Here is a 17,029-nt window from a genome sequence, read left to right as displayed (position 1 = left end):
TCTTATAAGTTATCAAACAAAAAATAAAATATTTTTAGATTATCTAAACCGAACGGTAATCGAAACAGTTATTTTGATATTGGTTATATATACCTATTATCAACTCATTAGTTGAAACAATCTACTATTGCACTGAGTGTTCGTTTTCCAAAATCAGCAAACCATATGACGAAAAGTAGATGTTAAAAAAAAGATTTCATACCGAGAATAACTGCTTAAACAATGAAGTAGGAAAAGTTTTTCGATAGCTTTAAAGGATATGTAGAATTTAAACAATATACCACTAAATATTCGACCTAATCTCATTCAGGCCATCTTCGGACCTGACCTGAGGAATCCTGAAAGGAAGCTCGTTCTTATTCGAGTGGTGATATCGGCCAGGCATTCGCTCAACGCACTAAACATTCACGTCAACAAGTAACCTATGATGTGGGAATTAAAACTTGTCACTTGCGGATCATCACAAAATTACTGGTTTCGATAATTCCCCGAAATTCCATCTTCCCCTACCCTCTAGAATCCGTTCCCGAGTTCCACTGGCTGTCACACTCACTGTACAATTGTACTTCGGAGCGGCTATCGTGTCTATTCAATCTGCCAGGGTATTATGCCGCTAATGACGATGACGGTTCTCGCGGCGGAAGGAGCTGTCCTGTGATGCACGAAATCACATACGTTGCCAGGGTCACAGCGCATTGCTGAAAGATTTGAATGAATTAAAAGGCGATTCGAAGCAAAACCCGGCAACAAAAACAAAAACTGAAAATCAGAAAAGCAGCAATCTTTGTGCTTGCAAACAAAAGGACAAATAAAATAATGAGTCGATTCACGATGTTGCGATCTCGCGGGCCATTCGCGGTCTCGCGGACCTCGTGGAGTTACTATCTCTCTAGACTTGACTTGAAACGAAGAGGGTATAGAGAGAAGTGCAAAGTAATTTGTTCCTGCATAGCTCAGTTTCGAGTTCCTTAATTAGTCCCTATCTGGGCCGGAGACACTGCACGGATTGGTGCTTCTCATATCTGGAAAGTTCCAATCTTGACCCGCAGAAGGTGTCTGAGAACTAATTTCTAGCAGGGCAAAAACAAAAGTACCAATCAGTCATCGGAGTCGTCAGCTACGGTGTACTCATACTGTATATTCAAATTCAGATGTTCCGACTTCTGAAAGCATTTGGTTTAACGGATCCACATTTGATTCCATCAATCTACTTGGAGAAAAAGAAACAAAAAAGCATACAACTGTGCAGTAACTCACGCTGGGCCGTGAAATGTCACAAACGCGTTACTCAAAGCCCGGAGCTGTGGCAGATTAAATGGTACTTTATGTTTCCAATCATAAGCATAAATTTTTGCATTCTGTTTTACACGGGGCTCGTGCGATACAAAATGTTTCTGGTGCGGGTGCTTGTTCGAGCCCAAACCGGGGAGAAGCATCGTGACAAAGGTTATTTTTCCAATCTTGCAACATGTTCGAAAGAAACTGCATGGCAGAAACAACAAGTCCCTAGCCGTCCCAGGTGATTGAATTTTTCCTTTCAACCGGGCGATTCGTTTATGGCCTGACTATACCTAGGACCTAGCAAGGCAGCCAGAAACAAAACGGGTGAAATGGTCAATTTTTAATCAACCATGGATCACGGCTTGCTGCCTGCATTCTGGCGGAAGGAGGGAAAAAATCTGAACAAAGCAAGCGCGGTGATTTGTAGCTTAAAATGATGAAGACCGTGTCTCTTTTTTTAAGAGAATGTAGTTGCATACTTCTTCCAGCAGTACAAGATTGAGAATGTTTCCTGTCGAGTGGTTTCCAGTGGCTTGCTCACGGGCTACGACGGGTCGACAATGATGAACGATTCAATTTGAATTCGAACGTAAACGAATGTTCAGCATTAAATCACACCGTCTTCTATGAAATTGCATATTGAAAAAAAAATATGAATGTACTTCCACGTGTGGTTCAAGCCTCATTAATCATTTCTCTCTCTCTCTTATTTTACTTCCGCAGGAGACGATGAGGAAGCTGCTGACGAGCAGCAATCGTTACCGCAGGAACAACAACAACAACAACAACAAGTGAACTCCTCATCCAGCGCCAGTAGCAGCAGCACATCCAACGGCAGCGAAATTGCACCCGAAACGGACATGATAAACTCACGGCCGGCATCGAATCAGAACGAGCCGGAGGAAGATCCTTCAATGGATCAGGATTCCGGTTTGTCACCGGCGGCACCGAACAGTAGCAGATCCCCGTCGGTTGCCTCCCCTACCGCTTCCAATTCGAACACATTCCGAGCAGAAACGACGGATCACAATCCGTTCCCATCGGAAAAGGTAGAAATCAAGATCGAACCCGGCCTGCTGGATGACAACCAGCACAGATCACCGGATGGGGTCGGCAAGGATGAGAACAGTAAATCTCCGAGGCTGAGCGCCGCTCAGATACCCATGCTTAGACTGAATATTGCATTAGCTTCCGACCCGGCGGCTAATCCGGACGCGAAAGATCTTACGAACATAACCGCAGCAAATGATAGTCAATTCGAAAAATCTATCGAGCCGGATTTCGTCGGTGCTGCCCCTCCGCCACAGCCAGTCATTCGGAAAGCAAACAAACCCGATATCACGATTCCGATAAACGTTGATCTTCCCCCTCGGATACCGATGTTCATGTGCGGGCCGTGTGGCATTCGGTTTTCGTCGGCATCAACGCTCGAAGCTCATCAAACCTACTACTGTTCACATCGGAAGGATGCCGACGAAAACAGCGGAGGCGGAAAGAATGCCAACTCCAACGATCCCAACTGTTCTGAGCCACCGGCAAAGGCGGCTAAAACTGGCAAGCAGTACGCCTGCACCCAGTGTTCGTACAGTGCGGACAAGAAGGTCTCTCTAAACCGACACATGCGCATGCACCAGTCATCACCCGCTCCGAGCTCCAACACTTCCAACGGCGATGACAGTACAGCTAGTCAACAACTTCAGTTACAGTTCCAGGCCCAAGCAGCAGCGGCGGCTGCTGCAGCCGCCGCCGTGCTTCAACAGCAGCAGCAGCAACAGCAGCCTCCGCAAGTCGACCGTTACTGTTCCGATTGTGATATTCGGTTCTCCAGCACGAAGACTTACCGGGCGCATAAACAACACTACTGTAGCTCCCGGCACAGAGACGGGTAAGTGCCTGTACTCATTTTCCCCCGTTGAGAAAAAAAACCCCAAACGGATCTTGTATTTGCAGTCAATCGAACAACAGTACACCAAAGCCTCCGCAGAAATCCGGTTCGCAGAGCCCTCCGGATGTTCCCAAGACACCGCCTGTAGCACCACAACAACCGTTCCTGGCATTACCAACCAATCCCATCATAGTTATTCCATATTCGCTTATTCGCGGCGCCAGCGTCATTCCCGGATTGCTGTAAGTATCCTAGATCGAAACCGATTCTCCTGGAAAGTGCGCAACCCTAAACCCATTATCCGCAGGTCCACCCTGGCACCGGGCATATCGAATCCGGAGTCTGCCTGTTTCTTTTTCCAAAACGGTACACTGCAGCCTATTGCCGTGTCGTTGGCTTCCGCTACGGCGGCCGCGGCTGCAGCAGCAGCAGCTGCCGCGACTGTCGCCGCCAACGCAGTCACATCGCAGCAGCCACAGCCGTCGCAAGCTCCGTCGCATGGTCACCATGGTAACTCACAGGCAAACTCCGGAAGCTCCAGCTCCCAATCACGTGTCCAGACACCGAATGTGGGAAGCGACAACAGCTCCAACAGCACCGGAGAGGTGTTGAAGGCAGTGAACAAACGAGAAAATGTTAAGTAAGTTTGAGATTCTTTACGCCCAAAATGAACAACACTTCTTATGGGACTGCTCATCCACAGAGAATCTTCAACGCCGTTGGATCTTTCGGTACGACGTTTATCTCCTGGTGGGAATCTCCGCGAACGATCTCTCTCCCTATCCTCAGCCATATCAGTGGACCAGCTCCGGATGGATTTCGACAGTCTAATGGAGGGTAAAGAGAATCTCTCGGTCAGTGGTGATTCGATCACCCCCGAACAGATCGTGTGTGCGCCATCGTTACCCGGAAGTCCTCCACTGACACCGTCTCCCAAGCGGCGATCCAACAGTCCACGCGGTGGAGGTGGTGGCTCCGGTGGAAGTGTCACTGGTTCCCGAAGTGATCGCGATGGATCTGTCTCAATATCTCCACTGACACTACAGCAGCAGCAGCAGCAACAGTTGCTGATGCGTCCCCTACTCCCCGCTGACATCGCTCTGCGCCTTTCAGCCGGGGATCCCGCTCTCAACTTGAACCTCAACATTCTCCCTCACTCTCAGCTACTCACGAAGCAAGGCGTTGAACTCGCATTCCGACTGTCGTCTACGGTCAACAGCAACAACGTGGATCACATGCCCAACAAAAATCACCCTCAGCCACAAATGTCTCCTCTGTTGAACAGCATCTCACCGACCAATAATGTTCAGGTACCGGTACTTTCCAGCACTCCGCAGATCTTCGTCAAACAAGGCGATTCCAAGTGCAAAGAGTGCAACATCGTGTTCTGCAAGTATGAAAACTATCTGGCTCACAAGAAGCACTACTGTTCGGCTCGAAACCTAGACGGCGATGGTGACAGTTCGAAAGCGAGTCCGCCAATTTCTCCGCAAGCGGCCAGTCCATCCAATACGAGTGGCAGTGCAAATCCGAGTGGAACCCAAAGACCGCACACCGGCCCTGGACAGGCGATGGCATATCAACAATTGATTTGTGCCGCTTGCGGGATCAAGTTCACCTCCCTGGATAATCTCACTGCCCATCAAATGTACTATTGTCCGAAACGGGTTGACGTCCAGATGCCGGTAAGTTTCTGAGGACAATCGAATACTAGTAAAATCTTTTTTAATCTCATTTTTTTTTGTAGACTAATGTAACACCACAGAAGGAGAGGTGCTCCAAGTGCAAGAGTATGCATGAACCAGGCCAACCATGCACTGTGGCGGGTCAGGGCGCTTACAAGTGCCCCATTTGCGAAGCCATCAGTCCAAACTCCACGGAAGCACGCCGTCACATGGACACTCACGGCGGTGTGAAAGCCTTCCGGTGTACCATCTGTCGGTACAAGGGGAACACCCTACGGTAAGTGCACTTTATTAAGTTAGGATGGGCTTTCAACGTTAGGTTATTTTTTTTTGTAATTCTGAAATCGGGTGAGAAATTTCAATATCTTGAAATGCACGTCTTCTTGCATCCCAAAGAAAAGCGTTCGCATTTTGAGCGGATTAGAGATTTTCAAAATCCTAGACAGCTACTTTTGACAGTTTCAACTGTCAAACTGATGTGTCGGTGCTAGCCTCTATTTTAAATTCTATCATCAATAATGTACTGTCTTCAACATCTATTCCTGTAGCAGGAGTTTCACCGACTTGAACAAGAAAAAAAGTGCTTCAATAATTTGTGAAGCTTTTGCTGGTTACGAAGACCGTAGCTCAATTTCTAATCAAAATGACCTGTACCTTGTTCCAAACAAAAAAAAAACTGAGAAAATGCAAACTACCAACCAAAATCATATTCTTTGAAAAGAATCATATTCAGAATCAACACTCTTATCATTCATTAATAAATTGATTCATTTTCATTAATAAATTGAGATAACTGATTCACGTGAAACAAAAGATTGCGATTCAATGGGACCAACCTAGAGGCGACAAAAAAATGCCAAGCATGGATCCGCTAGCTTCCTGCTTCCATGTCGTAAATGGTGACAAACGGGTTGCTTTATTGCGTTAAAGTGTCATTTCGATAGAAGCGCAGTTTTCTCAGGGCGGATGTTTATTGTAACTTTTCTAGAGAGTCTAATACTAGCTCAGTTTAATAACATTATTTTCTTTTGTCTTTATCATATAGAAAGGCTATGTAATCACTTTGAAAACAGACTTTCTAACGGTGGCTCGGAAAGGGCGTCATAAGGAGTGTATCGAAAATAAGCTATCCACATATATTTGTGTTGTATGCATGTATTTGTGATGGTTTTTCATGCTCAGATCACAGCATGTTGTGCGTTTGGCTGTCAGCTTTCGTTTGTTTACTTGTTTGTGCGGTTGAAATTCTGCGTTTTTAAAATGTCGCGTATTGAAAAGGAAGAGAAAATTAAGGTTCTGGACACATGGCTAAGTGAGAAAGGTATTACTATGCGAAAATTGGCGAAGCGGTTTGGAAATCATCATGCCAGTGTTAAAACCATCATTAATAAGTTTGGGGAACACTATTCTTTGGATGAGCTACCAGGAAGAGGCAGAAAACCCGGTTCTGCCAAACCGAAACTGGACTAGAAAGTGGTATCGCTAATCATGAAAAATAAATCAATGTCAATACGTGATTTGGCAAAAAGAGCAGGAACGAGTGCCGGAATGATCCAGTGTATCAAGAGGCGAAATCACCTGGAGACCTACAAGAAGCAGAAAATCTCGAAACAAAGTGTAGTACAAAGGAAGCGAGCAGCAACAAGGGCCCGGAAATTGTATTCACGTCTTTTGCCGTGTCCGGATGCATGCGTTTTGATGGACGATGAGACTTATGTAAAGGGGAACTCAAAACCCCTTCCCACAATACTTTACTGTCGTCGTTGGGGAGGATGTGAGCGATGCGGACAAGTCGATTCAAGTGAGAAATTTGGTCGAAAGGTACTGGTATGGCAAGCAATATGTTCATGTGGTTTGAAGTCAACCATTTTTCACGCTGCCGGACCTATAAATGCAGAAATCTATCGATCTGAGTGTCTCCAGAAGAGATTGCTGCCTTTATATAAGAAGCATAGTACACCTCCACTGGTTTTGGTCGGATTTAGCGTCGGCTCACTATGCCAAAACCACTCTCAATTGGCTTGCGGAAAAGGGTATAAATTTCGTTGAAAAAAATATCAATCCACCAAATTGCCCTCAGCTTCCACCCATCGAACGTTACTGGGCAATCGTGAAGAGGGTCTTCAAGAAGACTGGTTAGGCAGCTGGGAACATACATGAGTTCAAAAAAATTTGGACTCAAGCGTCCAAGAAATGCGATGCAACACTTGTCCGGAACTTGATGAAGAGCGTTCGATCAAAAGTTCGAAAATTCGTGAAGGAATAACTTAAATTTCATCCGGTTTTCATTATGCTCAAGTTTAACCTCGTACCGTACAATAAAGGATCATTATTTAGTTTGAATAAAATATCGTTTTATATCAAAATTTGAAAGAAAAAATTGTGGATAGCTTATTTTCGATACACTCCTTATCTCATTCGACTCAGTTCGTCGATCACGTAAAATGTCTGTGTTGTCACAGAAAGGCCAAATTACACAAAATAAATGTAATGCCAAAACTTTGCTTTGCGATTTCCACTCCCTTAGATTCAAATGAATAGTCTTCTGGTCCGAGGGGTTCTGGTCCCTCCCGAAATCAGAAACAGAAACAAAAAAATATTTGATTCGAAACGAACAGTATCAAAACTAAATAAAATGGAGGTTCAATCCGGGGGAAAACAAACGACAATAAGAAAAAGACACTTAGTGCGCGAGCTTACCATAGTTATCAAGCATTTCATTCGAGATTTTAGAACTGAAAATATAAACGCATGCGCACTTCGAGTACACGTTTGGCTGGATCGATTATTATACGCCAGAAGGAAGGCAATCAATGGGTCGGAAAGATCATGATAGAGCGATTAAAGACCGAAATTGCAGTGAGAGGGCCTCGCCTTGCATCGCTACCATGGTTAAAATAAACGGTTCATGGTTACAATTACCTGCCCATTCTCCTGATTTAGCCTTCTCGAACAATTATCTGTTCCCAAACCTCAAGTCATCTGTGGAAAATCGATGTGAGTTCCGATTTGGAATTTAAGACCGCTTTTTAGAATCTGATACCGAAACCTGTATAGCCAAAGTAAGTTTGTTTTAGAAGCTGTACTCGGTTCTCCACGAATCTAAGTAAGGTAACTATCTCGGACCACACCTTCTCAAAATCATTCATAAGTCTTGTGGATTTTTGCGCTATAGACAGGGTTGCGAACGGTACTGGAAACGGTACGAAACAGCAGACAGTCAAACCGCACGAATGGCAGTAGTCGCCGACTGTACTTCGCCGTGACTGTAGCGAATGAAAAATATCATAGTTCTCATAAATATTTTCTCTCGTAACTGTCGCCGTTTGCTCTCATCGGTAGCTGTTCTACTCCCTTCAATATGAGAATGGCTAGCCACAAAAAACAATGGCTCTTTCCAAATTCAACAACTTTCGAGACAGTCACCAACAAGGCTTTATTTTGAAATTCGTTTTATGTCGATTTTCATGAGGTGTGGGGGGACATGCACAAGAAAGTATTGCTCCCCAATGCATACTGTTTTCTATATCCTTACGTGTTCTGTTTCACTACACTCCCGTTGAAAGGAAGCGGTTAAGTGAAAAAAGCAGATTAAATGCTTTGACTTCCGCAGTTTGGATGGTGGGTTTGTTTTTGCATTCCGGGTGATTTTGTTTTATTTCCAGCTGGTTGATTTACTCCAATGCACTTTTTCGATCGAACATATAAACGCCGTTTAGCATGAACTAACACATGGATCAATAAGTCCCGAGACTAAAGCAGAGATGGCACCTCATCCTCATTTGAGCCAAATCCTTTTCCCTGGAGCATTTTTTTAAGATCAGCAAAGAGCCAGTACTCACTGGGGGCTAAATCTGGCGAGTATGGGGGGTGGGGAAGCAGATCAAAGCCCAATTCGTTCAATTTCGCCATTGTTTTCATCGACTTGTGGCAGGCTGTTTTTGTTCCATCAAAAGCAATCGCGGCACCCACTTGGAAAAAACCTTTTTCATGCTCAATTTTTCATGAAGGATAGTAAATACACTTCCATATGATATCTGTGTCATCTCAGCATTCTCACGGAGCTTCACTTTACGATCTTTCATTATAATTTTTGTCACTTCACTCACATTTTCCGGTGTAACGGCTTCCACAGGTCTACCCGAGCGTCTATATATGAGATGATTCTTTGTAATCGCATCACGCAATGGATGGACGGATTTACATGATTATTTTTTTGTTTGATCATTTTTTACCCCCACCGGGTTCGTACATCAAAAAAATTATCCATAAAGTTGTTTAGTATGGACAATGGAATTTTTCTCTGAAAAAGTCGCCAACGATTGCTAGATCTACGATTGATGTTTGGCGCGCAACGAGTTGCATATACTTGCTTGGCCGTCTAAGGAGAGAATACTAGATCGGTGAAAACAAATTTTTTCTTTGACGCGCAACGAGATGTTTTGTCTGGATATTTCACATGCATACGTAATCCACGTGATTCATCATTTCGAACCACGTGCTTAATTGAGTATCAAAATGATTGCTTACTAAATGACTGGCGGAATGCATAAATTTTGAAATTTTGCATTGCCGAGCCGTGGTTTTTGAAATGTCTAAACGGTTACTGTTCCGTTCCATGGGGATTTTAGAACTGAAAAACAGTGTTTAAAGTGAAATTTCACAAAGAATCTGTGAAGGCATCTCGAAACTATAAAACTCTAGCCGAAATAATCGAAATTTGAAAAAGTTTCAAGTGAATTTCATAAACTTTTCATTATATCGTGAGCAAAAATTACATATAAAAAAAGACAAGTATGAATACTGATGGCTCATAGTTCTAGTGTAATAGTAATCAATAACAATAAAGATTGAAATACATTATATTAAAATTGTGAAATATTCGAAAATCCATTACGAATCAGTATGAGTCTCTTTTTTACAAGTCAACAAAACGTGCGGTAAACCCGCTGCGCTCAACTACTGAAATTATTTCTGGTTTCTATGTGTCAGTTTTGCCTGTTATGCTTTGTGCGACGATTCGTTCAACTCAAGTGGTTTAAATATAGCGCGCATTTTTTGAAAAATCATTTATTATTTTCTTTGTATTTTCTTATAGTAAAATTTTTCAAGAATATTCTGTGAAATTTTCAAGTTTATCGGAACTCTGAAAATTATAGGCCTTTACTTCTGCTTTTCTCATACTGCTAAGAAGTAAGAGCTCGGCACACAGGCCCAAGATTCCTGCTTCATTTGACTTATAAACTTGACAAAACATTATTGAAATGTTTCATTATAACAAAATGCAAAAGACAAAATATGATTTTTTGAAAAAATTATATCCTACGGGCTCCCTAGAGTAATTAATTGGCAAAAAAAATTCAAACGCGTTTTTCTCGAAAGCAAGTTTTGAAAGTCCGTGTCCATCGTCATTCAAAAACTACTGCACCTTTTTTTTCAAACTTTGCACACACTTTCTACAGACCCCAACGTTTTCCTTTCAGTTGTTTGTTACTTTGGGGAGGTTTTACAGCTACGAAATGGAAAAATCGTAGTTTTACTTTGAACAACCAGCAAAAGTTCAAAAAATTAAAAATAAATCAAACAGAAACGTTGGGGTCTAGAAAAACTTCTATTCTAACTATGCTGCTTTGATTTGTTCACTTCTGATTAGTCTGCGCTAAGATACAGTGGACACCGCAAATACATGATTTTTAAGTAGCGTCCTTAAAAATACTTCTTCGCCGACTTATTGCTCAATATTTTTCCGCGAAAAAATTACAAAATGTTGTTCAAATAATGCTTTTTATCATGCAAAACATTTGAACTTATTTTGTTGAACGATAGTTCTGAAAAAAAATTCGCAAAAATGATGATTTTTTTCATCATTTATACCCTACTCCCCCTTAAGAGCGACGGTGCATGTAACGTAAAAAATCTAATCTATGTGAACTTGAATCCCAATCTAAAAGCCAATGTCAAATTTTAGGTTTTGTATGTAGTTACCCGAACAAATTTATTTGTTTCACGAATCAAGGAAAGTTATTTTGAAGAATTCCATAGTAATATATATGAGAATATGTGTAATGTGAAAACGGCTACAGTACAATGCTACGTGAATTAAAACTGGATTTATTTTACAGTCTTACGTTACTTCTTTATGTTTCTTATTGTACTCGAAAAATATGCCATGAAATTTTAGTTGAAATAATTTTGAAAAGAGCGAAGCGCAAACCCTCCACCGAACTGTTCGCATCAAAGGTTTGCGTATGAGTTTGAAACACGATGTTCAAACTTATACACTTCGCTTGTGTGCAAACTTGAGTACGATTCAGCTAGTACAAGCTTAAACATGAGTGACGGTGTTCAAGTGAGTGCATACACTTTCTGAGATTCCCATTAAAGCACAAAAAATATTCAGTGGGCAGGCAAACCAATTTTTACCTAATCAAAAATCAGATCAGTCCTAAACGAATATCTTTTTTATTGGTCTATCTAACAGTGGCATGCGAACCCATATCCGTATGCACTTCGACAAAAAGTCCAACGACTTTAACGAGGAGAACTACATCACCTGCATCCTGGAAGAGGATGGCATCGAAATACCGCCTGCGGCTGCCGTAGCATCCGCAGCTGCAGCCGCCGCACAACTAATGAATCAAGCAGCCGCGGTTGCGCAAGCCGCTAGTCAATCGCAACAGCCGCCGTTACCTCCGCCGCCGCTGATCGGAGACAACAAACTGAACCAGGCGACGCACGGAGCAGGACAGATGACTTTCTGCGAACTGTGTCCGTATTATTCGGCTTATAAAATGAATGTGGTATGTATTAAAGTTTGCCCACCAAAAAAAAATTGGAGTCTTTTCTAATGTTTCTCTTTTTTTTCCTCTCAGGCGAAACATATCAAGTTTGTGCATAGTCGCGAACGTCCACCAAGCAACTCGCCCTTGATCGGCGAAGGTGGTGAATCTTTGATATTCAATGGAGACAGTGGTAACTCAACGCCACGACCGCCGGTGAGCAGCACACCTGGGCCGACTACAAATAGGTAAGTAAATAAACTTACTTTTCAATCTTCTTTCGACCCACTGCTAAAATCTATATTCTTAATTTTCATACATCAGTGTCATAAAAACAGAACCAGAAGATGATCGACCAGAGGACGCCGATGTCGACGTGGATGTCGTCATGGAAGAACCGGAAGTGATTATAAAAACCGAAGCCTCGGACCTGACCGGTCCCGGCACAATGGCTTCTCCACCGCCCCCCGCATTAGTTGCAAATCAAACTCAACAAGTCAAACAGAAATCTCTCGTCAAAAACTCCCCGAATCACCAGCAGCAAACGAAGACACCGTCGCCACCATCCTTTCTGGGAGAAATCAATCACAGCGGTCCCAACTATTGCGCCCCGTGCGATATTACCTTCAACTATGTCAATACGTACATTGCCCACAAGAAGTTTTACTGTAAAAATATCCAACAGGATGGTGGGACATCAGTAGGCGGTGCCCCGGCCAGTATCCGGGCGGCTACTAGCGGCTCACCGAACAGTGTGTTAGCAGTTACCAGGGCAACCGAAACTTCTGTTTGAAATGAAGCGACCAGAACCATTCGTTTCCAAAGCAAGTAAATCTAAGCGAGAGACACAACAAAAAAAATGGGACAGTGGCAATTGTATACGCAAAACAAACGAAAAATGATTGATATGATGAATTTACGCAACAAATACACAGCAAAATGTATACGGTTTTATCACACTATCGTTATAGCAGAGAGGTCAGAATCGAAACTAGAACACACAAACAAACATTACTAAAAAAACATTAACGTTACTGTGTTATATTTGTAATAACTGACCTGTAGGTTAAGGACTGGAATCTTAACATTCTAACAGTTAGTCTTACTAATCTTGAAGGTAATATCAATTACAATAAACTAAATTCATAGAAGCTCAAATGCTGTGTATAATGAACAATTACAGAGGATAAGGTGTAATAACTGTGCATGTTGGTCTCCGTTGGCCCTCGTCACTCGTCGACCGACGGTTTCATGAGTTAACATTTCCGTTTGTAACTCGCGACAGCAAAAGTTTGTTTCATTAATTAATTGTAATGTTTTACCAAAGTTAGCGCATTGTTTTTTTTCAAATTTACTGTTTTAAGTTCCACCCAATACGTATAACCTTCCAATTTGAATCAAGACTTAAGCGATGTTTGCATTTAGTAGCAGGTTATTGTAAGCAACTATGATACACTGTCATGTAAATCTGTGTAAAAAAAACAAAATTACTAGCAGAACGCGCCCGTCGTTGTAAGTCATAAACTCGAATTTACCTACTAAAGTGAAAGTAATCTGTGTAGCAAGTAGTAGTAATATAACTTTAAAATTCCACCTTAGAAGAAAAAACACTTTTTACCAATAGTAAACTACAGATTTCCCTTCAGCTGCTGAGAAGCCTGTACAATACATTTAAACCACGTAAGCAAATTGCCATATAAAACTCTACCATATTACCACAACTATTTTATCAAACTGATTAAAAACTATGTTTTCCTGTTGCTGTAAAAGCGAAGATTAATATGGGGCTTCAAAAACCAACAGAACAACCGACGAACTCCTAGTATCAAAATCACACTCCGAGAGGTGTAAATTCGATGTAAATTTCATATATTTGGCGTACGTTGTGATTGAATGTAACAACAAATCGATAAAACAAAAATATATAAAACATCAAATGACAATAAATTATTATTTATCGACTAGAAAAGCATAATAATTGAAGCAACATCATAACAAACGGAACAGAGGAAAACCGGTCGAGAACGGAAGAATAAAATTGAGAAAAAAAGGAACATGGCTTATCTCTGTTGATAGTGTTGTATCACAGACTTACTTACCTTACCTTACCTAACAGCTATAGGCCTGGGATGTCCTTTTCTGTATCACATAACTTGGTCCATGGCTGCTCGTCGTCTCTTCTTGTACCAGTCGGATTAGATTCAAGAACCATTTTCACTGGGCTGTCGTCCGACATCCTTATGACATGCCCAGCCCATCGTAGACGTCCGATTTCAGCTGTCCGTACGATGGATGGTTCTCCTAGCAGCTGTTGCAATTCGTGATTCATACGCCGTCTCCACGTTTCGTCTTCCATCTGCACTCCGCCATAGATGGTCCTCAGTACCTTTCTTTCGAAAACACTGAAGGCGCGTTGATCCTCTGCCAACATAGTCCAGGTCTCGTGGCCATAGAGAACAACCGATCTAATGAGCGTTTTGTAGATGGTCAATTTCGTGCGGTTGCGTACTTTTCTCGATCGAAGGGTTTTTCTGAGTCCAAAGTATGCACGATTACCTGCCAAAATACGTTTCTGTATTTCTCTGCTGGTGTCATTGTCGGCGGTCACCAGTGAGCCCAAATACACGAACTCGTCAACCACCTCGATATCGTCACCGTCTGTCAATATTCGTGGTGGGAGATCTAGTGTTTCTTCTCTAGAGCCTCTTCCTCTCATGTATTTTGCTTTTGACACGTTTATGGTCAGTCCGATACGTCTAGCTTCAGCTTTCAGTCAGATGTAGGTTTCCATCATCTTCTCAAGGTTACGTGTTACAATATCAATATCGTCAGCGAAGCCAAAAAGTTGTACGGACTTTCGGAAGATCGTGCCACTCGTGTCGATCCTCGCTCTTCGAATCACACCTTCCAGGGTAATATTGAACAAGATACAAGAAAGACCTTGACGTAGCCCTCTCCGAGATTCGAAAGGAACTCGTGAGCGTCCCAGATACTCGGACGTAGCACATCACTCTATCCATCGTTGCTTTGACCAATCGCGTCAGACACTTCTGGAGTACTTGTCTTATCGTGAATATGTGATCCGTAGTGGCGCGGGCTCCAGTAAATCCCGCTTGGTACGGCCCTACGAATTCCTTAGCTATTGGTGATAGACGACGGCAAAGGATTTGGGAGAGTACCTTGTAGGCGGCGTTCAGCAATGTGATTGCGCGGTAATTGCAACAGTCTAGCTTATCATCCTTTTTGTAGACGGGACATACCACTCCATCCATCCATTCCTGCGGTAGAATCTCCTCCTCCCAAATCCTAGAAATCATCCAGCGCAGCGCTCTAGCCAGTGCCTCTTCTCCATGTTTGAGCAGCTCGCCTGGTAACTGGTCATTGCCCGCGGCTTTGTTGTTCCTCAGCTTGCCGATCTCCTCACTTATCTCCGACATCCTCGCCCTTGCTGCATTCTTCTCTTCGACCAACTGCTGACATTCGCCGTCAAACCAGTCATTTCCTCGATTCGATAACCTCGTACCTGAAACGGTTGTAGCAGTGCTACTCACGGCGGACTTTATGTTCCTCCAGCCGTCTTCAAGAGTCGCCGCGCCAAGCTGCTCTTCCGTTGGGAGCACTTGCTCCAGTTGTTGTGCGTATTCCTCTGCAGTACGAACGCTACGTAGCTGCTCGAGATTGAATCCCGGCGTTCCTGTGCGACGAGTGTTGTGCACCGTCGATAGTTTTGAGCGCATACAAACCGCGACAAGGTAGTGGTCAGAATCAATGTTGGCACTGCGGTAGGTGCGGACATTGATGACGTCGGAGAAGAATCGCCCGTCGATGAGAACGTGGTCGATTTGATTTTCCGTATGTTGATCCGGTGGTCTCCAGGTGACTTTGTGGATATCTTTGCGGGGGAAGACGGTGCTGCGAACTACCATTCCTCGGGAGGCTGCAAAGTTTACGCATCGTTGACCGTTGTCGTTTGTTACCGCGTGCAGGCTCTCTAGCCCGATCACGGGCCTGTACATTGCCTCCCGGCCTACCTGAGCATTCATGTCGCCGATGACGAGATTTACATTCCGCCGTGGGCAGCTGTCGTAGGTTCGTTCCAGCTGCGCGTAAAATGCTTCTTTCTCGTCATCGGATCTTGTCTCATGTGGGCAGTGCACATTGATGATGCTGTAATTGAAGAAACGACCCTTGATCTTCAATACGCACATCTTGTCACTGATTGGCTGCCACCCAATCACGCGCTGGCGCATCTTGCCCAACACTACAAATCCCGTTCCTAGAACGCTGGTTGTCCCACAGCTCTGGTAGAAGGTAGCCGCTCGATGCCCACTTTTCCACACCTTCTGTCCCGTCCAACAAAGTTCCTGCAGTGCTACGACATCGAAGCCACGGATTTGAAGCTCATTAAATAATTATAGCTCTGAAAATGACCGTTTAGTTAGTTGGTTAGTTCAGTAATATCAGAGACATAACTGGAGGACGTAAATACGAATTAGACTGACATGCTTCTTTCACACTTCTGAATATCAATACACGATGACACGTATTATGTCTTAGTAGATAATAGCGTCATCTATGTGTTCGAACGCACTTTTCAAAGCTTGACCCTTTCTCTATTTACGTGTCACATCCCAGTAAATCCGAACATCGGACGCATCGTGCAAGGAAGCTTTTGATTGCGTTTCGAGCTTGCATAGTGTATCGGTAGAACAAAAGAGTGAAGATATACCAAAGCAGAGAGCGGATGTCTGATTACTCAGGTGATGAGATATATCGGGGTTGGATTTCCAACCTCGAACATAGGGTCAGAGTTTTTCTGGCCCTAAGAGGCGAATGACCTAAAGGTTAAAGCCTCTATGATCGATACAAATGTTTAGCAATCTTTCTCACCCTATCGGGAAGACGTCGGCTCGAAAATGTCTTGTTTGATATTCCTTCGCTCTGTTTCTCTAGCGATACATAATGTAAACATAAAGCTTTTTTAGGTCAGCGCGGTTGATGCAAATGGTGCAGATATGTCCGATGACGGGCCGATCGAAGCGCTACGATCGGCCCTATATCGTGCTCAATCGGTCCGATAATCGGACCGATGATCGGACTTATGCGGGTCTACAAATTTCACTGGGATTTAATTACATTTGATTGACAAATAACAAGGATGTGACAGTTCTCCCTAAACAGTTTTTCAAAGAGCGGTCATTAAATTCAACACAAAATTTGGTATAAGTGCTTCAGAAACATTCCATTCATTCTATAAGATCGTGAATGTTATTAGAAAAATGTTGAATAACGGATTGTGATTTATTCCGTATTGAATTATTTTTAGCCTTAGGCTTGTTGCCTTTCCGGTTGGACGCAGGAATTTTTTAAATTAAATTAACGAGGCTAAATTAGTCTTC

General features: G+C 43.1%; 1 protein-coding gene across 3 annotated transcripts in view; it reads left to right on the top strand.

The window, feature by feature from the left end:
* Window positions 1-12,788, top strand: part of LOC131431528 (zinc finger protein ush) — a 598,378-nt gene extending 585,590 nt beyond the window's left edge. For 2 of the 3 annotated variants that reach the window (XM_058597308.1, XM_058597309.1), the window contains exons 2-9: window positions 2,005-3,166; window positions 3,232-3,408; window positions 3,474-3,806; window positions 3,870-4,851; window positions 4,914-5,128; window positions 11,333-11,651; window positions 11,724-11,878; window positions 11,955-12,788. In XM_058597308.1, the coding sequence (XP_058453291.1) occupies window positions 2,005-3,166; window positions 3,232-3,408; window positions 3,474-3,806; window positions 3,870-4,851; window positions 4,914-5,128; window positions 11,333-11,651; window positions 11,724-11,878; window positions 11,955-12,423 (3,812 nt within the window). In that variant the 3' untranslated portion in view covers window positions 12,424-12,788. Of the gene's footprint in view, window positions 1-1,764; window positions 1,871-2,004; window positions 3,167-3,231; window positions 3,409-3,473; window positions 3,807-3,869; window positions 4,852-4,913; window positions 5,129-11,332; window positions 11,652-11,723; window positions 11,879-11,954 lie in introns of those variants that run through there. The other variant, XM_058597310.1, reaches the window with a different exon arrangement.
* The last annotated feature ends 4,241 nt before the right edge of the window (window positions 12,789-17,029 follow it).

Source organism: Malaya genurostris, chromosome 2 (assembly GCF_030247185.1).
Source record: "Malaya genurostris strain Urasoe2022 chromosome 2, Malgen_1.1, whole genome shotgun sequence".
Classification (NCBI taxonomy): domain Eukaryota; kingdom Metazoa; phylum Arthropoda; class Insecta; order Diptera; family Culicidae; genus Malaya; species Malaya genurostris.
This window is presented reverse-complemented; position numbering and strand designations above follow the sequence as displayed.